This window comes from Tubulanus polymorphus, chromosome 1 (assembly GCF_964204645.1).
Source record: "Tubulanus polymorphus chromosome 1, tnTubPoly1.2, whole genome shotgun sequence".
In the NCBI taxonomy this organism is placed as follows: Eukaryota; Metazoa; Nemertea; class Palaeonemertea; order Tubulaniformes; family Tubulanidae; genus Tubulanus; species Tubulanus polymorphus.
In genome coordinates, this window is record NC_134025.1 from 22414967 (window position 1) to 22426453 (window position 11487).

The 11487-nt window shown below is 38.0% G+C and overlaps 2 protein-coding genes across 2 annotated transcripts in view; one reads left to right on the forward strand and one right to left on the reverse strand.

The window, feature by feature from the left end:
- The window catches only part of LOC141911386 (disco-interacting protein 2 homolog C-like), a 45957-nt gene extending 37934 nt beyond the window's left edge, over nt 1–8023 (forward strand). The window contains exons 28-39 of the mRNA XM_074802426.1: nt 3–115; nt 383–466; nt 557–680; nt 968–1149; nt 1427–1588; nt 2071–2201; nt 2302–2393; nt 2728–2975; nt 3437–3631; nt 3714–3888; nt 4161–4284; nt 4960–8023. Of these exons, the coding sequence (XP_074658527.1) occupies nt 3–115; nt 383–466; nt 557–680; nt 968–1149; nt 1427–1588; nt 2071–2201; nt 2302–2393; nt 2728–2975; nt 3437–3631; nt 3714–3888; nt 4161–4284; nt 4960–5212 (1883 nt within the window). The 3' untranslated portion in view covers nt 5213–8023. The remainder of the gene's footprint in view (nt 1–2; nt 116–382; nt 467–556; nt 681–967; nt 1150–1426; nt 1589–2070; nt 2202–2301; nt 2394–2727; nt 2976–3436; nt 3632–3713; nt 3889–4160; nt 4285–4959) is intronic.
- Nucleotides 8024–8660: 637 nt separating this feature from the next.
- Nucleotides 8661–11308, reverse strand: LOC141908856 (SOSS complex subunit B1-like). Its single transcript, XM_074799091.1, has 6 exons — nt 11124–11308; nt 10732–10870; nt 10439–10510; nt 9737–9803; nt 9490–9643; nt 8661–9313 (listed from the first exon to the last, which is right to left on the reverse strand). Exons 1-6 carry the CDS (start codon nt 11212–11214, stop codon nt 9240–9242), a joined length of 597 nt encoding a protein of 198 aa, XP_074655192.1. The 5' UTR covers nt 11215–11308; the 3' UTR covers nt 8661–9239.
- Between the last annotated feature and the right edge of the window lie 179 nt (nt 11309–11487).

Here is an 11487-nt window from a genome sequence, read left to right on the forward strand (position 1 = left end):
AGATGTCGGTCCATCCGCCATGTACGTGGGCAACATTGTCCAAGGTGCTCGCATGGCATGGGCTCAGGGTAGGGATATCGGAGTCATTGATGAGGACAGTGACTCCGCCCGTAAGGTAGGCCAAAATGTAAGATCATCGTCATTTTTCATAGGGTTCTTCGGGCGGGGATTCTTCGATCATTTAATCGCATAGTCACTCATACTTTCAACCATTAACTCAAAATCACCGCTTTCGAAAAGAAAGATATTTCGGCTTTACAATTGTATCATTCATGCTCAATACCATTTAACATTCCTTCATCATGATTTGAAAATAGTTGAGATTGTCAGTTATTCATTTATATGCATTACTTATTGATATGATTCTGTACCGTCATTTTAGCAACACCAGTTCCTGACGGAAATTCTAAAATGGCGATCGGGTACAACTCCAGACCATATACTCTTCACTATGATGAACGCTAAGGTAAATGAAATGATCCTACGAACCGATTAATGTAAATCGAAGTTATGTTGTTATAGCTGGATATCGGAATGAATGAATTTCTGTTCGTAGGGTCAAGCCCAGGTGACGATGACTTGTTCCCAGTTACACAAGAAAGCCGAAAGAATTGCTTCTATGTTGATGGATAAGTCAAAATTAAACACAGGCGACCATGTAGCCCTTGTGTATACACCAGGTAGGTCAAGCGTTGATACTTCCTTAGCAATGTCTAATGTTTCCAATCGTAGGCCTATGTCATTAGGTTCTTGGCATATGATACAGTCACGGCATTTAATGAGAGATCACTAAAATCTAAAATATTGCATTTGTAAAATCAATCCGTTAATATCTTACATATCTTACATATTGGACTGTAGGGAATAGTTGGGGGGAAGCAAGTCAAATGAAAGTGGAAAAGTGGCCATCCTCATCTCTCGGTATTTTTAGATATAATTTGCCTTAAAAAAAGTATTTCTGTTACAGGTGTTGATTTGATAGCTGCATTTTATGGTTGTTTATACGCCGGATGCGTACCAGTAACTGTTCGTCCACCTCATCCTCAAAACATTACCACTACGCTGCCAACTGTGCGAATGATTGTCGAAGTCAGTAAATCAGTGGCAGTTCTATCAAACTCACTGACAATCAAGCTCCTCAAATCAAAAGTACGTAGCATGATACAACAGAATTTAGATTTAGACTGCATTCAATTTCATATAGTTAAATCGGGTCTTCACTTAACACCTCTGCTCAAATCATTAAAAGCATTAAAGCAGGGGGTTTTCAAATGATATCGAACCTATTGCTGTGATAATTCAATTGCCCCCAGAAGTTTGATTTTCTGGCTAGGGTAGTCTATCAATATAATAAAATGCGAAAGTACAGTATTTTTCCATCAAGTACTTATTGTATTACAATATGATGGTTATATTTGTGTATTAGGAAGCAGCTGTGATTGTCGATGTAAAAACATGGCCAGCTTTACTAGACACGGATGATTTGCCGAAGAAGAAAATTGCGTCTATATACAGAGCCCCGACCCCTGAGATGCTGTGTTATTTAGACTTCAGTGTATCGACTACTGGCATGTTGGCCGGAGTCAAGGTATGAATAATGTAATGCGTCCTATTTCTGCCTCGATTCTCGGGAGGGTTTTGTAACTGGCATTGTGAATAATGATACCAAGATAAGATGCCAAACTGTACTTAGCGGTGTCGATGAATTTATCTATCGGTTAATGTGAATTCGCCAGCAGCCTGAAATGGCTCTTCTGGTCTTAATGCTCCTACCACGGTTGCATAAGGATGAATCCCTGATTTTTAAGATGAAGTAAAGGTTTCCTTGGCTCAATGATTGATTCAATTTAGAATTCATGAGGTACATATGCACCTAATGTGGCTGCAGATGGTCACCATCAAAATTAGTTTCTTGTAACTCGTTCATTCGAAAAGTATTGTGAAGTTTAGATTTTACCAAAGAAGTTCAAAACGTCGCTCTCGACGTAGCAGAATACATAGTAGTACATAATATTGTTAAATCCATGTTGACTTTATCGGTATACTGAATGAGGTATTCTTATTTTATAGTGTTCTCATGCAGCTGTGTCGGCTCTGTGTCGATCTGAGAAGTTACAATGTGAACTATATCCATCACGCGATGTATGTCTATGTTTAGATCCGTACAGTGGACTTGGTTTTGTATTATGGTGTCTCAGCAGGTGTGTTCTTCTACCTTCGCATACGTATTTCATAAACCTTACCTTATTAAGTCTGTTCTTACATGTAACTTGATTCTTGTTAATCTATTGTCTATTGCAGTATTTATTCAGGTCACCATTCCATTCTGATTCCACCGACTGAGGTCGAATTAAACCCTGGTCTATGGCTTACGACTGTCAGTCAGTACAAAGGTAAATTCATAGAAAATCATCAGACTTAGCAATGATCAGAAAAGAGAATTTTCAAACCACATAACAGAGCGCCGATTTCGATTTTCAACCTGGGGTCGGAATTTCCCCTATTTCTACTCATTTTGATGGGTCTGCAAAAGGTAGAAAGAATTCGTAAGCTTCTGCTCTATGAATTGATGTGGGAAAATCTTGCTGTGCTAAATACAGATTTCCATATAAATCTATATGGGTTGGCAGTCTGCGTATCCCTGTGCAGATGTAGACCTATGTCATTCAACACTCGAGGTGTTAACAGTACAACAATTATCTTGCAGACAACATTTCTCCATTTCAGTGCGAGATACGTTTTGTTCGTACGGCGTAATGGAATTGTGTAGTAAAGGACTCGGTACGTCGACCGCTGCATTGAAGGCTAAAGGCGTCAATTTATCGTGCGTTCGAACGTGCGTAGTAGTCGCCGAGGAGCGTCCGCGTATGCATCTCACTACCAGTTTCACCAAGTTGTTTTCGGGATTAGGTTTATCGCCTCGAGCCGTAAGCACCAGTTTCGGCTGTCGCGTGAACGTCGGCATTTGTTTACAGGTAAAGAAATGGACGATGAATATCTCCATTAATATGTCATTAGAATTAATGTACCTATATAAAAGCAAGGTTGAAGGGTTTACTGGTACTTTTTGCACTGTCATCATTGGATAGATGAAAAATGATAACAATGGAATAAACTCACTTTGTAACATAGGCCTAGCTATCTTCATTGTAACCAATTAAGTGTCAGAAAAAAGCCACCTGGCAACGTTCTATCTAAACACCTCTGGTAGCGCTGCAAACTTTTTGCAGAACCCTTAGATCTCTCATCCCGAAGACTTTGAGGGTTAACAGTAACAAGGGCATGACTAATCTGTCCTGTCTTCTCTACCATGCAGCACCAGTCCAGTGTTTTTCTGTTTTGTCGTTTGGTAATTTATCAAAAAGTCCACCTTGTAGTACATGTAGATAATTTCTGCTGATAATAAATGTTAATTATGTATATCGATCATTTCTAGGGAGCATCCAGTCCAGATATAACCACCGTATTCGTAGATACGCGCGCTTTACGCAACGACAGGGTGGCACTCGTTGAAAAAGGCAGTCCAAATAGTTTGTGTCTGATGGAATCAGGGAAACTTTTACCAGGTGTGAAAGTTGTGATAGCTAATCCAGATACAAAAGGCCAGTGCGCCGATTCCCATTTAGGGGAGGTAAGTTTACTGACATTATATATTAAATGGAGTTGTCAGTGGTTTACCTTTAACGACTGGAAATGAATGCTTCTCTTTTTAGATCTGGGTGTCCAGTCCCCATAATTCCTCAGGTTATTTTACGATATATGGTGATGATTCATTGCATGGGGACCATTTCTCTGCTCATCTAGCTACGGGTGATACAGCGACTGCGTACGCGAGGACCGGTTTCCTGGGTTTCGTTCGTCGTACGGAACTAACTCAATCCGATGGAGGTGATTATTGTTGTTTGAATGTTTTTAAAAAACATTTATACAGCTACTTGAAGAGTTTTGATGAAGAATATTTTTCTGACCCTCTGTATAAAATATATACACCCAGATGTCGCACAATTTAGACGATATTTTGATGGTCAACAAAGACCTGAGTGAAGTCAATTTTGCTATTATGAATACTATGAAGTCTACACAGACAATATATGTGAATTTCTACAATTACTGTAATTATACTGTGATGATTTTGAATATGACTTTGTTTCGTTAATCAGAGCGACATGATGCTATATTCGTGGTTGGTGCTTTGGATGAAACGTTGATGTTGAAAGGCATGAGATACCATCCTATAGACATTGAAAACAGTGTGCTCCGATGTCACCGTAAAATCTGTGAATGGTGAGTAGAATTTACATTAACATTAGATGGCATGTATGCTGCTTAAAGAATAGAGTGGGAAGATCTATTCAGGTGGCATAACCTAAGCTCTGTCACTGGCTGCATATGATTAAAGGTTACAGGATCTTTAAGCCTGGGGCTGATTGTGACTTATTCTTGTCCGAGGCTTGGTTGTCATTGTGCACTGTCTATAGCACGGTTCCAACTGTCAGTAATCCTAAAGCCTAGTTCAGACAACAGATAGTTCTTGGCAAGTTCTTACGAAAGTGAAGAGATCCCGAGAGATCTATCTTGTTGATACTCTACTGAATTTTTTGATGGCATACTGATTATGATACATGTATGCTTCAGGAAATTCTTTTAATCCGTGCATAGCTTTGACTTTGATTGTGGCTAAACTAGACCTAACAGATATTTCGAGGCAGAGAGTGTTAAAACCTGTAAATTTAACTCATCCTCTCATAAAATTGCAACCATTCGGATGTATTTCTTTAAAAATAAATAAAACCGAGGGTGGGAAACCCCAATAGAGGCCTTTGACATGGCTGCTTTCCGAGAAATGCCTTTTCTGCTGGACCCCGGTCTTCCAATTTTCCTAGATCTGCCCCTGCCGTTGCATTCACGCTATCACAAATGAATTCTGTATATTATTGCATTTCTTTTGATTTTTTTCAGCGCCGTATTTACCTGGACGAACCTTCTCGTCGTCGTCGTCGAATTGGACGGCAACGAAAACGAAGCGTTGGATCTGGTCGCGTTGGTGACGAACGCCGTGCTCGAAGAACACCAACAAGTCGTCGGCGTCGTCGTCGTCGTCGACCCGGGGGTCGTGCCGATTAACTCGCGCGGCGAGAAACAGCGCATGCATCTGCGAGACGGATTCCTCGCCGATCAACTCGATCCGATTTACGTTGCGTACAACATGTAATTCGCTACTAAACTCGCGTTATGTCCTCGCGCGGTGACTATATTATTTCGGTTCATTCCATGTGCTGTCTGTCGTCACTCTGCGGTGCTCGCTGGATAACATTTTCGCGCAGCGTACAGGGAATATAGTCATATGCCTATTGCGAATAGACTACGCTATTAACACTCTGCAGTCCTTTCCAGTCCATCCTTGGTGCAGTGGCCGATAACGCCATTGCGGGATATTTCTGGAAACTATGCGAAGATGCGCGCGCACGCGTGTGTACATTACTCCTATTGTCTCATAGGACGTTTGTGAAACGTGTCGTATCTTATACCTGCGGCGTGAAAAATATCGCGCGTTTGTCTCCTTGTTGTTCGTGAACCTCGAAAAAAGAAATGAAAACTCATTTTCCACATCTAAAAGAGTCGGTCATAATATCGTTTATTCTTCATTCCTAAAAGGAATTAGATATTCATAAAAACGAATGCTAGTGTGCTAGTACTATCAGATGTTGAGAGATATTTCAAAACATAGCTACGAAACGAATTCTTAGTGGCGTATGATAAAAACTTTTTATTGTATGCATGTGTCCAATAGGATTCATTATTGCCATTCGCACTAAACATTACTATACACTAAATATAGGCTATACACCGCGATGCAGAAAGAAGCACTGAGAAATCAATAGAATATGATTATAGCCCGTTAGGTTTGGCTAATTGATTAGCAGCCCTGATGAACTGTTAAGATACCGGTATGTTTTTGTTTAGAAAATATTAGAACACCAAATTCTATGCGATGGGTAATGAACAACGAGATGTTGATTCGATTTCATATGGTGATATTTGCTCAAAAAGATGCCGTTTGATTTCGTGCAAGCAAATTCCGTGTGATTTACATAACATATGTACATAAAAAAATAGTTTAGAGGTTAGATGCACTCACTTGCCATCAGAGAAGAGACAGTATGTGTGAAAAGCTGAATGCTGTGTTTTTGCCTTCGAGTCCACTTATTGATCAGATGTGACCAAAATGGTTAACTATATAGTTTGTGGGGTGGGCAAGAATTTGACTTGCAATCTTTTTCAAAAAATTCCGAGCTTCGAAATGTCTATTATTCCAACTATAATGGCCACGATATTTTGTATCAAATTATGTCGCATGAACCTATTCGGCAGTGTAAAATCCTGTAAGAAATAGCCCCATTGCTAAAGATGAGACAAATCATAGTGGTTATTCAGAAGAACTTGAAATAGAAAAATTGTTTAGCCGTCAAAAGCCTCTCTAAAAATAGATTTAATTTTCTTCTCTAGTTTTAACTAATGAACCCGCGTTCAGATCTTAATGAGTGAATGTTTTAAGATTAATTTATTTGTCAGTCAATCAGTTAGTCAGTCGATATTTTTTTTTCGTTGTTTTTCTTGAATAGTATGTGTGTCCGCGAGTCTTGAGTCTTTCATTTTCACAGTGTGTACATATTTGTAATTTAGAGAGTAGAGCAATTTACCTGAGATTGTAAATATATACATTAAATGCATTATTATGTGTAAAATAACCAGCCATAGTATATATATATGTGTACATATTCAGCCACGTGGTAGTATTAATTTTTTTTTTTGATAATGCACGCATTATATTTGCTCATCCTCCCTCAGAAGGATACAAACCTGATGGCATCCCAATCTTTGATTTACAGTTATCAGAGTATGAAATCATCTATTGGAAATTCGATGAAATGATTATTTCTATTTAGAAAATCTGATTGGGTCCGCGTATTTTTTTGCGATTACACCATCGAGTCTTGATGACATTAGGTTGTAGTCACTGCAGGGAAGGATCGCGTCAAATATGCTTTTCACGATTTCATTAATTATAAAAACACTTGATTATTATTTATAATTTGTCGCAAGAAAAATGAACGGTTTTAGAAAGTCGTCATTTCAACAGCTTTCTAACTGAATCTACCACTAATGACAACCAGCACAATGGCACAATCGGTTTTAATTTAATAAGCTAAAATTATTATAGTAATTATGATAAACAATACTTATCAATTATTATTCAATTAATTAATTATGTTTTACGAAGGAGTTGTACTGTGAGTGTTTTTATAATTATCATTATTTTTATTGACCAGATAGGAACTTCATCGAGTTGTCGCGAAGGCATAGTTGCAATACTACACGAAGACGTACGGATTTTGGTGTTGTTTTAAAATTTATTTCTAGTCATTTCAGTTGTGGCTAGCGTGCCGGCTGGAACTTTTGAATGAACGCAAACGATTCTCTTATTAACCAACTTGAAACCATGTTTTGATTCTAATATGAAAACTTACTGGAGCCTTTCGGGGAAGAGTAATTGTCGTAAACGAACTCACTGTGCCACAACATCAATCTTTTAATGAATTGTTTAAATATATGTGATTTGCTTCAGCAATTCAAAGAAAGGATGAAAAATATTTCCTGAATTCACTGTAATGAGATATGGATGATTTTAAGAGAACAATAACTGTTCGATATATTTGATCTGAAGTGAATGTCTATTCGCATAGACATAATATGTTATGAAATATTTCACATCCGACCTGGATTTTATAAGACTTTTAATCAGACATTTGAATTGGGTTTTATGATAAAATCTGTACGGTTAGCCATCCCTGAGATTTTTTTCAAGTTTCGAGTAATACGTGGCATCTATCCTGTATAAATACATAATTTGAGCTGATTCTGTACATTACCATTATATGAATTATATTTAGTTGTTTTGTAATCACGGCTCTCTTCATAACTTTTGCATATCTGGATCTTTATGTTGCCAGAAATGAAAATTAAATGCAAAAATGTTTTCTTAAATAAAGAAGCTCGTTCGTTTTCTTTGTCGGAGAGTTCCATTCACAGCAGCATCCAATGAAACCCTTAACAACACCTCCACAGTTGTTGAGTGTCATGTCCTCGTAAGTGCAGGAGTTGAACTAGACTGCAAGCAATTGAGATGATTGCTCGTAGAAATAGATATCTAAAAAAAACACGAGGATACGAAGACTATGCTTATATCGTCATGGCATATACTGCCCCCAGTATTGTGGAAACGTTACCGTATACCTTCGATATACCCTACGCTTGTACCATATTACTCTCAGATCATATGGATGTTGCCAGTCCTGGCTGATACGACAAGAGCGTAGTATGAGTCAACTGTACTAGAAAATTTCTGCACAAAGGCATTTAGAGCTCATAGTTCACTGAAGATGCGCCAGACAAGGCAGAAAATCTAATAACCCTGCCCTGATACACCAGGGAAAATGAAGGATGTGTCTTAAAATGAAAATGAACTGCCGTACGAATATACCGGTAACTATGAATTCAAAACCTGATGACATCTTGATCTCAAATGTTGGTGAACTCGAGTAGAACCAGAAATAATGACACTCTTGAAAACCAATAGATTAATACCGGTATATACAATATTTCATTCGTGAATATACAAAAAGTACAATACTTCTTTCTCTTCAATGGCATGAACATCTTTTCCACGAGTGCATTCACAATGAGAATGAAAATACTTTTGACACTATTCTCATAGCGAAAAATTTCAATTAATTTATTCATAATTGATTTATCTAAAAATGAATAAATGCAGATTCACAAAAACACTTGGGGTGCACATAGCACTGTGGTAGTAGCTTATGGTTGACAGTTTGGCAATATTTGAAAGCATGATACGGATCTTCTTTGATGCAATGATTTATTATGCGAGGAAAGGTAAAAAATTCAATGATCCTCATTTCTAGAAATTCATGATTCAATACACAAATTGACTCGATGCTTCTTCTATCACATGATTCTAGTGTCAAGAAATCCTCCCTGTTAAAACACCTTTTACAAGGTTGAATGTTAATTCAATATCACAACACTAGCCAGCGCGTGAGCACCTGAGTTAGAACACAGAGTACACAGACAGACTATCAGTTTTTTTACGCGAACGTCATCAATGTTCGACGACTGAGTTTAAAGGCACATACACTTCACTCGAGACAGTCGTGTCACTATTTTCGCCCTCGGCCACGTCCTGAGTTTGAATTATCCATCGGGCCTCTCGGACCCATATGCCGCGGTGGACCTGAAAAACGAATAGATTTTAAGAGTGGTCTTTAAATAACAACCCGGAAAAATTTCGGCAAAATTTCTATGCATAAATTTTTTTAAGTTGAGCAAGGTTTGCTGAAACATCGATATATCGCTAATCAAATGACATACGGATTCTATACGCATCAAGTGAACAGGTTCATATACTACCTGAATACATATTAGAATTGTGAGGCATGCGATATGAGGCCGGTTGATTGGACTGCTGATTTCCTGGTAAAGCTTGCCCATCTAATTCTTTCTCTGTCGGTGATTTTCTCTGAGACGTATTTGAGTCAGACTGTTGTTGATGTTTTTGTTCTTGCTAAATTCAAAACGAATAATGAAATTAAAATAAACGACTTCATAGTACATGTACATGTACTTTTGAGTTACCAGTATGTCTATAGTGGCTTACCATTTTTGCTAGAAATTCCGGATTTACTTCGCTGTGATTGGGCGTTTCAGCAAATATCATACAGAACCTGTACGGAAGAGAATTAGAAGTCATTCATCGATAAAATTTCACTGTGACAACTGATTGCTGAGAGGAATGGAGAACAATGCAACACCAGCTATCGCACCAGATGGCGTGAGAAGAAATTGAACGGGAAAGACTGAGTAACTAATAGCGAACCTGATGGACCCTCAGTGTTCTCCATAATAGGTTTTAGAGGGGCGGCCAGGGTGACTGATTTTCAGGGGGGTTGATGTAAAAGTTTTTACATCCACCCCCCTGAAAATCAGACACCCCTTACAAAACATCTTCTGCCCCTACCAGAGTGTATGTTAATATTCTATCAGTGTTGATGACTGCTAATATTGAGCTAATGTGAAAATAGAAGATTACACCACAATTAAGCTTAATTTTCTGTACTTTTGAGGGGATCGAAAGCCTTGGTACTTCAGCAGCCACGATGTCATACATATGATGTAGACTAGTACCTAGCCGTTGTTCCTCGTTGTAGGGAACCGTTACAACAACTGGTATTCAGACTAACATATGATGCAGCCCCTTTAAAATACCAGCATATGGAGAACACTGACCCTTGCTTGCCATAAGTGGAATCCTTGATTGCCACTGTTCACCATTTAAATAGTATTTCACCTAATTACTTACTCTCCTATTTTTTGAATATCGCCACCTTTTCCGGTGTATAGCGTCAGACAACCTTTCCATATTGAAGCATATCTGAAAGAGAAAAACCAGGAGTTCAGCTACATATTTGCTAACAACAGGCCACAAAATCTCATTGTCAAACTCATACGGAATGAAATCACACAGGGTATTAAGTTTCACAAAAAGGATTAACTCATGTATCAATTTTAATAGATTAACTGAATTAACTAAATTACGTCAAGTGTTAATCCTTTTTGTGAAACTGGGTCCTGGGAGAGGAAATTTCAACTGACCCTTTGATGAGTCTACATATATCTCCAGTCTGTAGAATTTCTCCGGCTTCATCCCAGATAGAGATGTTTATGCAACCGGTTCGATCAGCAATTTTGCATGAACGAACATCGTGATTATCTTTGGTCTTAATGGGTTTACCTGTAAAAGCACATTCTAAAATATTAAATTTGAGACATTTTTGTTACCGGTACCCTTAAACAAGTATTTTTTTCCATTGAATCAGATCATTTTGAATTTTCAGTTAGACCTGATGATAGGTTTTGGTTTTGCAGGTATTAAGTTCACTAAATATTTCGAACGGTGAAATATCAAGAAACATCGCTTTTTTACTTTTAGATGAAAATTAATTTGAATTGATTTTAAAAATGATTTTACGCTTCTGAAAACGAACCTATTTCAAGTATGATGAATACCACATTCAGATTCTTTTGGTTGGGTTTGATGTCTTTAATGAGCACATGTGGGACGTTATCGTTACTCATTCTATTTATTTTTATTTTTAGTTAAAAAGAAGCCAGGGATGGTAGGGATAAAATCAATTAAGGAGAACTGCATCTGTCATTATAGTTAGAGGTGAAGTTGTTGAATGACGATGTAGCAATAATTTGTAATTTGAATCCGGACACCTGGACCGGACCAGGAGAACCAATCGCTACGAGTTTGGCCCTTATCTTCTACTTCGTTTTCTCTATCATTTCCCGAAAACAAATTCGTTGCAACATTGTTTGCATTATCAAAGAAATGTCGAATAATGA